A 19,007-nucleotide genomic window follows, 5' to 3' on the forward strand; every position below is an offset into this window, starting at 1 on the left:
GGCTATATACATTCAAACTATAAGAAAACATGCATAGTGATCTCGCTTCCTACTTCCTAGTGTACGAAGATTCCTTTCAAATATTTACAGCTGAGTATGAATCGGACTAGCCTGAACTTCGCATGTAGGACATGTCATTGTGTTGTTGATAAAAGTTTGAGCTGATTTCTTTTCTTTTTTCTGTAATATTCTTGCAGTATTTTCAGTTTGTATCTTAAAGTGTTGAGTTTCTTACTCAATGTAAATGTCGATTGTGTGTAAATGTTGATATGTATTTTTGTTAATACTCAGTGTTGACACCTGGTTACCGGCACAAAAAGCAGGAGTAGGAATAGGGTGGTTTTTAGTCAGTAAGAGTCTGACACTCCCTCTCGCCTAGCCCAAGGCGGGGGCAGTCATTGGATGATTTTTCTCCCACAAAAAAAAGAATTTGGAGAAAGCAGGTCCTTATGTATGAGAATATGCTTATCGCTTTTTATATAGGTATCATGTATAAAATATTGAAGTGCCTACTATAATATTAATTATTATCACCTGCTGTAAAGTTATATCGATACTGGTATTAAGTCTTAGAAACTATAAAACTCATCCAGGCAAAGTACCTATTGCTGGTGAGAAATAGCATAAGTTCTTGTTCTAGACATTAATTTTTATATATTAGAACGACCTAGTAATATTATACGGTGTACCACCTGGGACAGTTCCCGGCTATTAGTAGATTGTTTTATGGTTTTACGAATTTTCTTATTGTATTTTTTACTGGAATAGCTGGTTAAAATGCAACTATGTTTTTGATTACGGTTATACGTGTGTGTGAGGTGGTTTTTGAGTGACTTTTAATTTTCAGAATGTACAAATACATAGGTTTACATGTAACATAATTATGACATGAGATACGTAGCACCTGTTTCACCACCTCCAAGTGTTAAGTGTCCGATAAACTTATATGACAGAGAGTGCATCTGCATACAAACATATAGTGAAGCTATAAGTCCTTAATTATATTATATATATTTTTTTTTTTAACTGTTATGATACTTACATCAACTGGCTTAACACCTCGTATCTTTTAATTATAAAGTTCTCATACTAACAAAGTCATGGTGTGCGCTCTACATGTCCATTCATACCCCATTGAACGATTCCAGTGTAATAGCAAGCAATAACTTGCAATTCGTTGGTATTTGTCTTGTAGGAAGCATGCATGCCGCACGGCACCGGCTAAATATTAAACCTAGAGCACAGCATCCCAGCAGAGATTAATATGTCGTCACTCGTACTTTACGAATGCGACGCGCCGAATGAATGGGGTTTTCGGTATAGGCGACAGCGGATTCCGGGTCAGATCTCCTATCCCATAAAAAACCGATAGCAGCTATCTGCTATCAGTTTTTTTATGGGATCATCATCTAACGCCTAATTGTGGCAACATCAGACTAGTAACTAGTGTGGTCGATGAAACAATCAAGCGTTATATCACGCCAGCTTTCTGTGAAGACGTGGTATCACTCCGGTTGAGTCGGTAATTTTATGCCGTAGCATGGTTCTCCGATCGATTCCCATGCGATTATATCCAAAGCGATACGATAATACTAATTGAGTGGCAGATTTGGTATTGATAAATTAAATGTTATAAATCCGACACTCAAAGATTTGATATCTTTAATAATATTGTATAGATTAAATAATACAAATTTGCAGAAGATAAGCGAGTACTTGTTTAGACAAAGATTTTTTTGATAGATTTCTTATCTTTTTATTACTATGGGTGGAGTGTTTATTTCGTATGTTTTGATTTGATGCAGAATGGAATACAGGATCTTAGTTAATTGTTCAGAAGTTCGTAATCACCGGTTGTCAGAAAAAGAACTTACTAAGTAATGAAAATTCTCAGAACTTTACTTTCAATAGAAACATGGCTATTTGTTATAAGTTAAGCTCTGCTCTCACCGCGACCTTTGTTCCAGTAATAGCATGACGCATAGCTCTCGCACCTTGTGGCAGACCCCGAACACGGGTAGGGTCTTCGTCGTTGGCCCCCGCTGACAAGGGTCCAAATCAGAGATATTAATTTGTTGGGCTCGCTGTAAATTAACGGTCGCGAGTTCGTGTAACCGAGTTACCCTACAGTCCACATAGGGAGGGATAATTTGTAACGCGAACGAGTAATAATTTCCGCTGGTTGTCCCTTAACTACGACGTGTGCGGGATTAGACGTTAAGAAGGGTAAATGTGTTCCCTGTGAGGTATCCTCTAATATACCCACTACTATGTACATCGAGTATCACCGTCTTCAGAGAATATCTGTCTTCCAGCCCCAAAATGACTGTTTAATCTTGCGGAATGTCAATGTTTTTCTATCGCAGTTATTATCTGTCCCCAGACAGCGATGCCACCATTTAAGGGGGCTGTGCATCCATTTATTTAAATTATGGTGTACTTTTTCTTAATGGAAATAATTTCTAAGAATGGTGGCGGATATTTTCATGAAAGGGGAAGGGAAACTTGGCTAGAAGTTTAAATTAAAATTGTTTCTATGCGTGTGACTTACAAGAATGTCGTGTTTGTCTTGCGTAATATACTTACTTAGTTAAATTATAAGAGTAAAGTCAACTCGGCCGTTTCATGAAATGCTCAGGGTAGTAATAAAAATTATTGCCTAAAATATTTCAATCTGAGAATTGTTTGAAACGAAATCAAATATTCCATTTTAATTGAATTATAATTTCTTTAAATCAAACATCAAAGCTTTATAAAGTTCCATCGCGTTGTTTTGCTAGCGAACAATTTTAGTTATGTTCAGTGACTTGAAATTCTTGGAATGTAATGGGAATGCCCCTCTACTTGAGTCTCGAACTTAGACAATTAATTAAAAGTTTTAAGAAGAGTGCCGCCCTCTGACTTGTGACTGATGGCTGGCGTCGAAGTCGCCAACTATCTACACTTCATTCCTTCGACATATTTACGATTCCAATATTAAATGGAGGCTCGAATTACCATTGTCTCATCGAACAGAAGGTACTAGTGATTGTGGCTGTTAGATATTTTGTTCATATAAAGATCTCTAAAGAAAGTATCACATGATATGAAGATATGTCGTTCTCCAAAACGGTTACAATCCTCCATCCATATAACGGACAACTTTTAAACAATATCATCATCAAATAATTGAAAATATCACAATATTGAGAGAGAGAAGGTCTTTTTTTAAAGGGGGAAAGTAATCCAGTGGCTCCCTTCGTTCCACCTTGGGTGAGGCAAGAGGGAGTGTTAGACTCTTACTGACTAAAAACCACCACGTTCCTACTCCTGCTCTAAGTTACTCCAACGTAGAACAGTCCATTTGTTATCGAATGATTTACGATAAATAATACACTGGCCGTTCAGCCAATGCCTCGAAGTTCAAAGGTCCAATATTTCAGCTCAATACTGACGATATTAATTTCTAATTTTGATTACAAGTTGAAACGAGTGGGCACTTCAACAGAGAAACGGCCACTTCAAATATGGTTCCAGTTTATCGATCACATTTATAAGGTCTCCACGATTTTAATTAGCTTTTAACCTCTTTTAGAGCCGAGGGACACCAGATGTCACAGAAATTAAACAGATCGAACATTCACTACGAGAGGTTTAGTATTTATTAACGAAAATTATTAAATATATATTGTGAGTCTTCCTAAACTGCAACCACATGGAATTTTAGTTACTTAATGCGTTATAAATTAAGTAGCTTTTTGCAAACTGCACACAATTTCCAGGTTAATAGCTGGACGCGGCACAAAATGTATATCGTGACCACATAACTCCACAAACCCATTCTCTTGATAAAACATATTTTTGCAAAAACAGGTCGCATAAATGCACCGCAAGTAGTTTCTGGCTGTTTTCCATCTTGCATATTCGGCGAACAATCTCTTTGTGCAAGGCTTAACTGTAATCAAACTTTAGTAGCGCTTAAGCACAGAACGGATGACAACGCAACAGCAGCTTTAAGCACATAATAAGTTAATTTTGCATCATACATTCGCTGCGGGGATTGAAACGAGCCACATAAATTGTGGGCGATGTGAAAAATAGACTTGACTGCGGCTAGGCCGAGCGTGGAGCCGGCACGAATATATGATCTTGAATTTTCCACGTAAACTAGACGAAAAACTCTGTTATATTTAGGAGGTTTTAATACGATTGGATAAACTCTACTCGTTGGAGACTTAATCGTATTCAATATTTTACGATGGACGCAAGCATTCGATTGCGAGTTTCCAGCAGTTTGAGCTTGGAGCATATTTTTGCATTTTTATTTTCATTGCATCTAAATTCTGGCTGTATTTTAACAGCGAGGTAAACCATGAAGTTTATGTGTTTGTTACGTTATTTTCTATCATAAAATGATTCTATCTCGATGTTTATCGCAAATGACAATGTTGATGGAAACTTTTTGTTTGCATTACGAATTTATTCATGAAGCCATCGTACGTAGTTTTACTGCTCACATTATATTGGTTTAAGTTGGCTAACAATTCCAGCATAAAGTTTATTAGTACATAAAGTATATCAACAATGGTTGTAACGTTCCATATTAAATATCGCTAGGATCTCCCTTACAGTAATAAACGTTTGAATATGAATCGTAAAATCTTGTTATCTTGGTGTGGTTGACATAAAATTTTGTCTCCAGAGCAATCTATAAGTGGACGTGATCGTTACAACTTCGTTTCTTGAGATGATGTGACGTCGTATTGTGTCACTTTACTTAAGATATGAATAATGGTCTTGAACATGTGCAGACATAAGGCAGGTTGTATAAAAGTTATATTCAATGAGATGGTAAAACATTTTTTTTAAAGAGTAACGATGGAGATTATTTTTGCTATTCTCCATTCGAAACTACACTTTGGAACGAGCACCTCTCTTCACTGATAGACAGACTGCCGGACAATTCAACTTTGACGTTTCAAAATTGCCTTTTTACTTTGAATATAACGGTTTCGAATATTGTAACATTTCAAGTTCGATGGTTGGATTTGGCAAACAATCGTCATTACTTCAGCAAGAAGTATTTAACACCTCCCATCTGTAACTTACAACGACCACATGTTAAGTTGTACTCCATAAATAAAGGAATACGGAAATGCGGTACTATAATACTATATTCTAAACAGAGTGTGGGGTTGAAAAATTGCAGCAGTGTGCAAGCAGTGACACTTTGCTAGATCGTAGCACCCGGCGCCATTACATGACCCGTATCGACTGGCGCGGAATTGTAAGCAGCTGAAGCATTTAGATATTTTCCGCCCATTGTGGACTAGAAACGGACGATTTATATTAATAGAACAATATACTGCTTTTGTTCAGTATAGATTTTTACATTTACACTTGATTTCCTTTGTATTCTTAGTTTCTTTAACGTCTGAAAAGTAACTATGTCCTTCTTAGGATATATTGGAACTTGCTAAGAAGAAGAATTTGTTTTAAGAAGAAGTAATGTAGAAGTAACCTTCAACTTCCGTGAGGAGTGATATGATATAGATGGGGTTTCTGATAGGAAGAAGACGTTTGATTAAAGAGTACAAATAAAGAAGAAGACATATTGTGCTGGCCTTAAGTTATTTGGATTAAGGTAGCGACATAATGATGATGAGTTGTTAATGTTTGAATTCCATGCGGGTTGGTAGCAATCGTCCCACCCTGTTGATATAGAACTCATAGGTCTACAAATGTAGTACTAAATCAAATCGTGTCTCCACGACCTAGTTAGGTAATAGTTCCAAATTCATGTTTAAGTTTTAGCTCAAGCAAATGATGGAATTGGAGTTTCATGTACCTACTAGTTGTTTGATTGACTTGATGGGTCAGTTCAAAGTCCCGTAATTACTTTAAAAGATCGAAGACAACTTTAGAGTTCCTATAGATATCGTAGAGTAAATAATGTTCATATAAATGCCACGATTGTTTTCATTGCTGTGGATATATTAAAAAGAATGCCTCGTACCCTGTTACTCGTAACACTTGGTGGGCGGACACTATCCTGGCTGTTACTCAGTACCCATAAAACAGTAAAAACTGGACACGTTTCACACTCCACTACTCCATTTCTACAACTGCCGTCATCAGGGTTCCTAGTAAAAACGCAGTGGAATGTGAAAAGGTAACCGGTGCCGTGTTTCGCGCATTCGCAAGAGATACGGGAATCCTGCCGGTATATTCAGTTCAATAAGAATTTATGCCCTCATATTTCGTATCATCAATACCGTTTATTTTCCACACGTTTTCCTTGTCGGTTCAGTCGGGCGGTGGAAATACATTTCGGAGAATTTTTCTCTTGCAAAAGATAGAACTAATTTTGCATAGGTGTTCCCTCATCTTATGATATTAAATTCTCGATATCGGAAATATTTGTTTCGTTTCATTGTATTTTATTTGATTTTAACGTAAAAGTAAATTGTAAGCGAGTAAGACTTTGATGTGTAAATAAGCCATATTTGTGAAGAGATCGGTTACTTTTCCTTATTTTGTATTTTCATAATGCTTACGTTATTTAAGGGTGTTTAAGCCGTAAAGCCTATTACGTTGAAAAATCACTTACATATTCGTTTCGCAGTACATTATAAAAAATACTAGCTGGTAGGTAATTATTGCTGTAAGTGCCTGTACATTACGGGGAAATCCTTGTAAGTTCATAAGCGAAATAAAAAAGTGTAATACATGGCACGCGTTTAAATGGTTAAGTACTTTATAGTAGTAGTTATGCGATAATAAACCGTAACATTCCTCTATTTTCGCACGCAAAGTCGTCTAAAAGTGTTGAGTAAGTTGAGGTCATATTGCCGCAGCCACTCATTTATTTGTGTTTTGGATTCTGTTAGGTTTACGATTGCAAATGAAGGGTGTAAAATAAAGTTGGTTTGAATGATAGTGTTAGCATTCTTTATTCTCGTATGTTTATCTATTCATTCATTATGCTATTGAGTGTTTAATAAATAATGTGTATTCATAAAACACTTAGTAATTTTTACTAAGTTTCTTTTGAACATCTGTCACATCATTTGGCTGCAGAATGACGATGAAATGTGCAATAATGAATATATTTTTAACTGTATCGATGTTTAAGAAACAATAACGTACTTATTTAAAAAACCTCTTTATTTTTCATGGTACTGAATTATAAATTTCAAACTCCATCATGACATAATCGTAGTCGATCTATAAGCTTTGCAGATTGGGCGGGATTTTTGTAGGTACTATATTATAACAAATTGTATAGTGTAACGGCCATTCCCATTAAGTATGGTACTGTAAATGGCACTTATGGTTAATGGTGGTAGGATTAAAAATCCCGTGGCATATAATGTAAGCAGTTTAATGCCGTAATAAACGGTAAGCCCGCGAGTGCGGTAAGGCCGGACATACAAATGTGTCATGAGTAATTATTGTTATGTTATGTCTGAAGTGCGACTTTTGTTTTTATTATTAGTGTGTTAAGGAGGATTATCCAATGGTGGTACTTAAGTTTTACCTAGTGGGTCTGTGCAGCTAAAGTAATCTTATAAATCATATGAAGAACTAACTAAAATCTTTTCAAGTACACTGTCTACTTGCTACGTGATTTTGGGTTTACGTAAAAAAGATGATACTTGATAGTATTGAAACTGAATCTCAACCCAAAAAGCCGACAAATAGTCTCATAAACACAAAAACATCTTCAAAAAACTACAAGTTTGAATAACAAAACAACAACAAACAATCTTCAGATAGTAATTATAAAGACGGAAATACAAAGACGAATCTCGGTAAAGCTCTTAAAGGTAACGTTAAATAAGACTGGGTATTAGTAAATAGGGGGAGAAGACACGCCACCTTCCCGAAACCACATAAACCATCACCACGTGAGCTGGCAAATAATTTAATCTTCTATTTCGGCCAAGTACTACCTACAACCTACTTAAAGATGGATTCTACTTGAATTTGAATAATATGTAGAATACGTATTTCGTCTTCTTAGATAGATTGAGTGGCTTTTAGTTTAACATGTGTTACTTATTTACTTTGGTTTGGTATATGTTGGTTATACTAATTTGGTAGTGATGTTGGGTACCTACTAATTTGAATATAGGCTTTAGGTACCTTAAGGTCGTAAAAATGGGCAATATTTTTGTTCACATGTCGTGTGTTCACATCACAAGCAAAACGAACCCATAAAAAATCAGACGTTTTTAGTTCGGCAACATAAAATTTAAATAATAACACGTATAAACCAGAACCACTACTTATTGTATCATTCAAATAACATTTTCTGATATATTTTGTATCAAAAATAAAATGGCCTAAATAAAAACTCGCAACAATGGCTATCACAGCCATAATTTCTATAATTTAACACTCGAGCGAGGGCACGGTGGAACAGATCGCGTGTTCTCGATTTATTAGAGCCCACCCAAATATATACTAAAAAAATAGTTCGCGCCAACGTACTAATTCCATACGGAAAGCAATACGAATAAATTACTATAGCTAATGTTTTTATAGTACGTAATCGAGAACATTTTCAACGGCCTCTGATTGTTGTGAAGAAAATAAAGTCGCCGATAAGGCCCGGATAGTTGCGACTACTCCGTTAGGAAATACGAATAGCCTCGGCATAAGTGTCGTTTAGGGCGGGCTACACTTGATGCCGTGTGGAAAATAGCCATTTAAATACTGAAGGGCTCGCGGAAATGGAATACATTATCCGAAATATTATGGAACATATTTTTCTAAAATATATTTAGATGTGGTCGTCTTGACTATAGTACTTATAGTATTTTGTAAGGTCTATAATTCTCATACAATGTTGTTTCCTTGTTACAGATTGGTTCGCTGAAGAACTACTACTTGCTGTCACATCATGAAGTCCGCAAACGATCCACGGAGCCGAGTCACGAACACCATAAAAAATTAAATGACGAACCACAAGTAAGTGCCCGAAATTGTACCATGTATATTTTACAGCAACCCTTAATAGGCACTCTAATTAAAATATTAATACTTCAATAATCCTTAATGACGACATGTACATTATGCATACAAAGCACGCTTTTGAGTCTATTCGAAATAGAACATTTTCACTAATGAGGTTCATCACTTTGCTACCCGTACCAATCAGTGGGTTTAGCTATTTATGGAACACTGAATTGAATAGTCATCTAAAATGCACATTACTGAATGCATCGACCTCATAATTCTTCCCGCCGAATAGAATATTCTCGAACGAAAATCTTCCTACTCTAAAATGCTTCAATTAAAGCCCCGTTCACGCCGAGTGTTAAGTATTCATTTCCTTTTACGTGTTAATCCGGATTTTTCTTTATTGAGCAATCTCGGTGACAGACTCGCGACATTGTTCCCCGAATTTGTGGAATTATACGGAATGAGTTACTTATTTAATTCGTTTGTCACGTACGAGGGTAATGTGGTTGGGGAGAAATGTGGAAAATTTGAATCTGTACAGCTCCTTGTGTAACACGTTAACGTTGCCACACATAAAAACAGAGGAAATGAAATAAAAACATTTTTAATGAAAGACGTAACATGTTTTTTTGCTGCTATACGACTGGATGGTTTGACACTTTTGGTAGCTGTATTCTGTAGATTTGTTTGTGGTTTCAATGTATTAGTATTACTAAAGATTTTTATATATCGGCCATTTAAAGAGATTACTACTAATCTGCATCTTCAGACAATTTTTTTATCAGTACGTGTAGGAAGTAAAGAAATTCCGTAGCATTGATGTTGTTTCGTGTAAAACCAAAATTTTAGAAGGACAGCCAAGCGTGTTGTGGGAGGTCGTGCATAATCGGAGGTCCGAAACCGAACCCTTCAGCTAATCCGTGCCCTCAGTTAATCTCTGTGCCATTTGACACGCGCCTCGTGCATTCCCTTAACTTTGTCTTGTCCCAATAACCCAATGTTCACGGATCACCAAACATTCCTTTCCTTTTATGGGTATGTTTTAAAATTACAGCTTTGATGGTCGGACTGTCGCATGCACGATGTTTTCGCTTCGATACCCGGAAAAATTAAACATTAATAAAAGGATTAGCAACAATATCTCAAAATTTCAAACAAAATATCAAAGTACAGTACATAGAGTAGGTCGTAATGTTTTTATGATTTGCTTTGTGGAAGACAAATGTTTTTCTCTTATTTTTATACACGAATACAACAAGGGTTTTAGGTTTGGTTGTATCGCCATGTAATGTTTTACAAATCCTTTTTTATTCACCCGTACCCGTTTTGAAGTAAATCGCGACATTTTGTTTTATTATGAACGTAAAATTACTCATTACGCGGAAGCAGCCTATCTATCTACAATCTCTTTATTCACGCTTGATACCTTTTAATATTAATCAAAACAACCTTTGTGTAAAAGAAGGACCAAATTACGTTTCGTATTTTCTTTTAGTCTCATTTTACTAATTAATTCCGAGAGTAGAAATAAATGTTGGTACTTATTCCTCACGTTTTGGTGATCGTTCTGTTATGTTCTTTAATAGGAAGTTTGGTTTTTGCTTGAGCTATTTTATTAGAATTCAAAGTTTTGAAAAGGTTTCGCCTTTTTAACAAAATATTTCCCATTATTGGTGTTTACCTATTTCCATCAGAATTCTAAGAGTCTGCATTAGTACTTTTTCTTGCGTTTTATGTTATGAAATGCATCCATATACATCTTCAATAAACGTCAGTTTACCACTGATATCTCTATTTGTAACTTTCATATTTACTCTACGGAAGTTTGCAAAAGCAACTGTATCGACCAACAAAATCCTAAGTGTGATAAACTTGTAGAGATAACGCATCAAAAACTTATTACTTAGTCCCATTCGGATTATAGGCTTTTTTTCTTTGATGTAGTCCCGTAGTGCGTGACAAAGCAAGGGGGCGAAATATCAGCCATCTACATTAGTCTTAGGCGACACGATCCGACGAATTTTTGTGTTTTTCTTCAAGAGACATGGGGCGAACGCGAATGGGACACCACCGAGATATCATTGCGGGATTCTTAAAATGTTCCTCTCGACGTCATCCAAGCACTCTGACATTTATTACTACTATACTTCTGTAAGTACGTCGCTGTCAGTGCACCGAGAATATTCAAGCTGTATTCAAGAATGTCTTCAACGAAATATCCTTGAGCATGTGGCGCCTTTCCGCTTCAAGTTCGCTCTGCAACTGAGCATTTTTCAGTTGTACGAAATTAGTCTGCTGTTCTAAAGAAAATATTATACTGGTTAGAAACATGTCCTAGTTCTAGTATTGTGTTATTTATTTTGATTAAATTTTACAGTTGTTATTCGATGCGTAAATACCGCTTTTACACATTATAAAATACCATTGTCTTCCTCTTAATAAAGAAGCAATTGGGAAAATGATTTTCATGCTCCTTGTATAATACATGAATTTAGTCTATTCACTCATGAATAACGTCATATTAGGTAATACGAAAGATACACATGTTTGTGTTCGTCGCGGGGTGGCAAAAATGACTTTTATAAATATGACCAAGATGTGTGCACTGAACCTTACATTGATAGGAAAAGATGACCTTCCGACCGGAAAGTTACTTTTCCTCATAACACTACCCAATAAAGCGAAACAAAAAGAAGTCTATTTTCTTTTTATAAAGATGGTATTAGAGGGGGATACGATATTATTAGAGTTGAAACAAGGCGGCGAACTCTGTTAGTACTGGCCACGTACTAGGAAGGGAATCAATACATTTCGGCCTTTTTATGGGCTCTTCTTGTTTTGCACCGTCTTTTGTTAAATATAGACGGACTATCCGTGAAATAATTCAGAACAAAGGCCGTTGAACTTTTGTAAAGAGTGAAAACCTCCATTGGAGCGATAGACACGTACTTTTTTCTCCCACACATATGTATGTACGTCTACATATGTGAAATTTTTACATATCGTACGCTGCGACTTTACACCGTAACTGGGGTTATCCTTAAGGGTACGAAGTAAGAATACTAATGCAATCCCTTGTTGGTAGCGCGCAGAACGCCTCCTGCAAAAGTAAAGACATTGTAGCAATTTTTATTCCAAGTTTTTAAGGGGAGGTTACGATTTTCTTTCATACGCTTTTGTATTATTCGGCTCTACGACTTTTTTCTTATTGATTATACACAACTTTACATTTTGATCCTTATGCCATTGCTTTTAAAGTACATATTACGTTTCTAGATAATTGCGGGGCTGTTAGTTATTTTACAGATCGTTGCGACTTTACACCGTAACTGGGGTTATATGCCCTTAAGGGTCTTTAATGCAATCCCTTGTTGGTAGCGCGGCGCGCATGTAACGCCTCCTTAAAGACATTGTAGCAATTTTTATTCCAAGTTTTTAAGGGGAGGTTACGATTTTCTTTCAATACGCTTTTGTATTATTCGGCTTACGAAATTATTGATTATACACAACTTTACATTTTGATCCTTATGCCATTGCTTTTAAAGTACATATTACGTTTCTAGATAATTGCGTTCCTTCCAATGGCTGTTAGTTATTTACAGACTTGGGATCTTTTATGTTGTTCTTAGAATTGACTTTTTCGTTTCGAAACTGTCAATACGGTACAACGTTGAAATTAGTGTATATTACTGTCGTCCTACTCTTCATTGCTTGACGTAAAATATAAATATCTTGTTTTCACAAGATGTGTGTATTAAATAACAACCCATCTTATGCTAATGAACTTTTATTTATTTCCGAGACAATTTGTAATATTTTCGTAACATATATTTCAGAATTTTGTATACTACAACTAGCGTAGCAGAACCAGCCATCTGCAATCTTAATAAGTAGTCAAATCGCTACTATTCGTATTCATGTATCGCGAGCACTTACCGTTTTTAAACTAAAGCTCTGACGCTTTCAAAGCAAATGTGAGGTGTAAAGAGTGCTGCGCGCTATTTGATGAGAATATAAAGTATTAACATAAACGTTACACAAACACACGTGGGACATCATTTCCAGTATCATATTTAGCTTCCGTTGAACGAGTTGCAATAATAACGAGATTTCTCTTCGGGAATGGGCCTTTTAACCTTTTTTCTGGGGGGAAATAACATCATTCCGTCGGATGGCTTATATTGTTATAAGCTTCTGTATGTTTTGCCCGTGAATCTGTTGAAATTGTACCCACATGTCATTTCCATTTTAGGTAATACGCGTGCAGAACGAATTTCGCCCTAAACGATGTTATGTTCATTTGCTTTTTTATGTTTTATTTATTTTCAGCTAATCAGCAAAAATGTGAGCTTGTTATGTTCCGTGCGAGACAAGAATGGCTTTGTTTTGTTCTTTATATACGCGTAGACAAAGAGGCTTATTTTAATAGAAGCAAAATATACAATCTTATCGTACCTGTCAACATTTCTTAACTCAACATTGAATACGAATTGATTTTGGGCCGTTATATTTCCATTTTATACGTATTGTTATTGTATGTCCATTTCATTTTTGATGCCCATCAAATTTTGTTAAAATCGTTTGATATCGAAAAACAATTTTCCGTCGTAAACGCCCCTTTCCTTGCTCGTAAAGCAATATTTTTGTTTTACCTTATATTGGTAGGTATTTGTATTTTGTGTCCACAAATCAATAGACCCAAAAAGTCTGGACAAAGCAACAAAGCATTTACTTCAATATTAACTCGGCATGTGCCGAATACGTGACCAGCTGTGCCATTTACATGGGGCAAATATTAGCCCGGGCTATTTGTATCACTGGTCAGATTTATTGTGAACTAAAGTTTCCTTCGGCAACGTACCATGACGGTTTTGTGTCTTTGTGGCCGTAACAAGCGGAGTTTGGGTCGACTTGGGCGGAGTGGACTGTGGACTAATAAAATTCCGGGGCGTGCCGGCCCCTCCGACCGGCCTTTCTCATGTTGATGAGACCAACACCAACATACATTACCTACCTACACAAACTCCCATATCAATGCTTTAAAAATTCTTAACGGCGTGACGTTAACTTTTTTTTGTTCCCAAGTTAATTATTGTGTTACGTGCTTGTTTGGACGAGGCGATATCTTTCCAAGGCTTTTTCTCTTCTCAGACGTTTATTTATGAGGGTAGCCGCGTTTAGATGTAGATGACAGAGATTTGAATAAGATTTGTCGCCGTGACGCGGATGTAAACCGCACCACATTTATTGCAGGGACGCATTTTGCTTAGAAAACTTTTCTCCCCGCTATTTTGTTTATAAACATGGCCAATAATTGAGATAAAACGCCCGTCGTTCGTTAAATAATAAAATATTCAATGTTAATATTTCAAGTTAATAATGAGTTAAACAATAACCGTTCCCGAATTACGAGTCCTCTGGGCATACACGCCGCACCGGTGTTTCGCTTACATTATAGAACAAAAAAGCCTTTTATAAAGCCTGTCTACATCATAATGAAGAATGAACTACAAGAAAGAATTTTAATTATACTCAAAACAAATACGTTCACCGGAGCGCAAATTGGGTCGCGCAACAAAAGACAAGGGTCAACCGCGCAGATGAAGTGCGTTTCTTTTTACGCGTAAATCTGTTTAAACCCATCCGCGCCGAAGACTTGCGGCGCCCGTAACAGACCCCTTTGGTCTATTAGTTTAGGACCCTATTACGTTACGGTGTGTTACTACAAAGGAGCTTTATTAAACCTCATTCGGTATGTTCGGCTCTCGTGTCGCCTTTTTGCCCAGTCCCAAGTCGAAGGATAACTATGTTTGGTTTGCGCGACATCTGCTGTTTGTTCAGCTGAATGTACGCGCAAAAAAACAATATGCGAGGCACGAATGTTTGGATGAAGCAAAAACTGATTTTTATCAACGTCAGCCGAATAAAAATATTGTTTACCTCACGACTGGAACTTTCCATGCCTATGTAGACCTATCCCGTATTACTGTAACGTGTTGATATGAAGATAAAAACTTTACTCAATGTGAAAAGAAGAAAAATACAAAGTTTTCTTATTCGATTTAGAGCTTGTCCCACACTAGCTCTGCGGAGGGCAGCCGGCAGGGGTAAGATTATAAACAAGTGCCTGTTTTCTTTGTCGCAAATACTTTGTCATCCAAATAGCGCATTTAATTTTTACACACTCGTAAAACTGTACAGTTAAGACCACAAAGCGTTATCTCGTTGTTCCAGTTCCATAATCGTGCATTATAAAAAGAGTAGAGTGGGGATTTTTTATTAAATTACTCGAGCTTGCGGTGCTGTGACAAACAGTGGACGTTTGCTCCTGAGTCGTTCATATGCTGCGGCGACCACGCCAATAAAATACATGTGACATTCCGCCCCACGCTTCCCCCGGCGCCGGCCACAAACCACGTAACGCTTTTTGAACCATTTCAATTGTGTGCAAGCGTTTTACCGTCGTATTTTACTTGGAATAATAAACAAGGATTTAAATAAGGATGTAAATGTTAAAATTATTGTATACATATTTAATTTAATCTTATGTTTCTGTTTTTAACAAAATTATGTTGTAGGTTTTAAGGAAGGCGGTTCTTTTTTTTATTTCCTTCTAAAATAATGAAAAATTTTAGAAACATTTTTAATAAATTACTCCAGCGTCAGAAGCGTCCATAAGTAAAATAACAAAAATTTCGAGCTGCATTTTAAGAAACAACAAAATTAAACAAAACGTACTCGGAATTTGAATTTTTGCGTTGTGTAAGTAATTCCATTTGCCCTCAACTATTACGTGGCTTATGGCCGCTCCTCCAACGTTTGCTCTCACCACTGTTGCTAATGAAATTACAGTACTGCAGCTAAGACAACACAATTTACAACTGCGGGGAATATTTTTAAAAAGGTGCATTTTGTTCGACTTTTTTGCTGTTAAGTTTCATGTCAGACGAATTGTGTCATTTCGTCTCGACCTCGGGACTTGTGAAAAAGCAATGAAACCCGTGCCCGGAGCCCGGACCCCGGCGTTCCGGCTTTCTCATGCTAATACACAGCGCTGGTGCAAGCTGCCCCACCCTCCCCTGTCTGTTGCGTTCCAACAACTGTGAAATTGCACCTTCTAAATGTTAGATTTGGATAGTCTCTATCTTGTTTGACGTTAGTGTTTTAGCCTTAGATTTTTCACTTCAATCCCATAGTGTTTTCTTATGATCTAAAATAATAATTTCTCTAGAATCTAGAATAATAAACGGACATTTCTTCATAAATAACAAATGATGGTTGTAATAATATCTTTCACTGTAGTTCTGTTATAATATTATCGTAAGATATTTGATATCACAAGTTCCTATCATTACTAATGATCAAATCTAATAATAGTTCACATTTACTTACCCAGTATTGTTGTATATTTTCGTCTTATTCGTGTCTAGCCAAAATAAATACCATTTAGGGATGATAGTTTCCCAAGAATACAGTGAGACTTATTTTCCTAATTCATTTGTATTTTGAAGAAGAAGAACCATTGATGCGAATGAGAATTTATTCTATTTACATTCAGTTGAAAAGTAATTTATATATGCCTATAATTCTTTGTCGACAAACAAATTAATGTATAAAATCCTAATCTAACTAAAAACGGACGAGATTTCACGAGATTTGGATCGCATTCCCTAGTATTAATTGCATACAAATGAACACATTCAGCTTCCTTTACGCAAAGTGCAATCTGGCAAGAAAAAAAAAGAGTTAAGATTCGTTGGCAAGCATTTAACGTTTTTCATAATTAATTCGTAATAAAAGTCTTGAAGCCAGATCAGAATATGTGTTTGTAGAAATCTTTTTGCTTGGCCGGCGTCCAGGCTTAAAGCGTTGTAATTACGTCTTATGGCTCGCTAAATGTTTTGTATCTAATCTAACACGGTCTAAGAACCGTGAAAGGCAGTCTTTTAGTTTCTTTTCTACGCGTTATTCTGTTACTAAAGAAGTTTATAAACACATTATATAAATAATGTTTTTACAAACTTTCTCTACAATGTTTTTAGCTCCTGCTTCTTTGAAAAAAACTGGAAAAATTCAAGTTAACTTGTGTTTTGATTCTTCCCTTCTTAGAATTTTCTGGTTGTAAACAACGAATGTTGAATGAAAAAACCTCGTAATGTTTTATTCATTTCTCTGTCAATGCATTCTAGTTCTTTAGTTGTATGCAGTAAAGTGTTTAATTTTGTGAGTTTAATAAACATTTTTCTTTAGAAATTTAATTTAAATGCATAAAGATTAAATCTGCATACATTAGTTTTACGACTCGATTAACTTTCTAAATTAAATATCCCATACACGTACCTAATATAAATAAATTGTATTATTTAATTTGATTATTTTATCATCATTGTGAAATGAAAAAAAATCCCGGTTGTGGTTTTTTTATCGAATTTATAAAATTTTGTTTGTGGAATATTTATTTAATTTATATGGTAATAGGCATATTTTTTTATCGAATTTATAAAATGTTGTTTGTGGAATATTTATTTAATTTAACATTTTTATTTTGCCCCCAGGTTAGATGGTTCGAACAGCAAAGGGAAAAGCGGCGTATAAAGAGGGACTATTCCCCGTACGATCGCGCATCGTTCTCGCAACTGTCTCGCCGGTTGCAACCCCATCGCACCAACTATCGGGCGCTCACCTCTTCACCATTCTTTCCTGACCCCCTCTTCAAGGAACAATGGTACTTGGTAGGTGTCAAGAAAAATTTGCTTGTTTTAATCTCTTTCAATTTTACACCTTAATTTTACTGAATTATGGATGGTATTTCAATGATTTTGTATGTTGAAAACTCGGAGGAATTCGTGTCAGTTTTGTTTATATAGTTTTCCGTATTATTATTTTTTATTTATACTTTTCTTTTAACTGTTTTACCAGCAATTTAATTTACGTGAGTATGATCGTCTTACTTAACGAATATCTTTCTTTTATTTGTTTATGTTCTGTTAAATATGAGTTTGTTTGTCCTAGTAGATAAGGAAAACAAAACGACTGTAAATAATACGGTAAGATCTTATTTCAATGTTACATTATGACCGTTTTTGTTATCTATTGTCATAAGAATATTTATTACAGACATAGATACTACTTACTTCGCTACAAGGATAATTACCGTTACCTAGACTTAGAACAATAAAAATCTGACTATGGGTCCTATGAAAAAACTCGTGGTCCTTTCTTTTAAAACAACCATATTTTGCTAAACTAGTTAAACTGCCGACCACAGTCTTGTTGATAAAAAATCAAGAAAAGATATTTTTCCGTATTTTATAATTTTGTAATGATCCAATTCTTGACTTTCACGAATCATTTTTTTTTCCATTAAAAAATCCATACAACTTATACATCTTAAAGCATTTTATTTTCATAACAAAAATTTTGTAAACAACAAAGATTTTAATTGATTTTGTTTTATTTAGAACGGCGGTGCCAAGGATGGTCTGGATATGAACGTGGCCCCCGCTTGGCAGAAGGGCTACACAGGGAAGGGAGTCGTCGTCTCCATTTTGGATGACGGCATACAGACCAACCATCCGGATTTGGCACAGAACTATGTAAGTATTATGTTGCACTAACTAGTATTAATATTTAAAGGACTTCGATTACAAGGCGTAAAGAAAAAAAGATTTTCGATTTTCGGATGCTTTCATTTACGACGAGTGTGTTATTATATGCCACATGTAATTTCAGGAATATAATATCACCCACCACTTTAAGTAAAAATGTGGATATATTGACTATTTCAAAAGTCTTACCAGAATTAGAGTTTTAGAATGTACGGATTACTATAAAAATAAAAAGGTGTACTTCGAAAATACTCAATTGATTTCCTGCAAAAGTATTTCGATTTTATATCGCAATCTCTGCAGTTCTGTTTTTATTTTAGATAAAATATATTTCCTGGTATTTGTGAATAGCCGCTGAAGAGAGCTTTTAACGAAACCTTCCAATAAATGGATTTAGCAAGGCCACGCTGCCCCTAAAAGGCTACGCATAGAAATTTTGCACTGGAAACA

General features: G+C 35.7%; 1 protein-coding gene across 3 annotated transcripts in view; it reads left to right on the forward strand.

Moving 5' to 3' along the window:
• The window catches only part of LOC118273947 (furin-like protease 2), a 168,598-nt gene that overhangs the window by 133,778 nt on the left and 15,813 nt on the right, over positions 1 to 19,007 (forward strand). For all 3 annotated transcript variants that reach the window (XM_050707784.1, XM_035591224.2, XM_050707785.1), the window contains 3 exons: positions 8,851 to 8,955; positions 17,505 to 17,681; positions 18,411 to 18,545. In XM_050707784.1, coding sequence (XP_050563741.1) covers positions 8,851 to 8,955; positions 17,505 to 17,681; positions 18,411 to 18,545 — 417 coding nt within the window. The remainder of the gene's footprint in view (positions 1 to 8,850; positions 8,956 to 17,504; positions 17,682 to 18,410; positions 18,546 to 19,007) is intronic.

This window comes from Spodoptera frugiperda, chromosome 3 (genome assembly GCF_023101765.2).
Source record: "Spodoptera frugiperda isolate SF20-4 chromosome 3, AGI-APGP_CSIRO_Sfru_2.0, whole genome shotgun sequence".
Lineage (NCBI taxonomy): Eukaryota > Metazoa > Arthropoda > Insecta > Lepidoptera > Noctuidae > Spodoptera > Spodoptera frugiperda.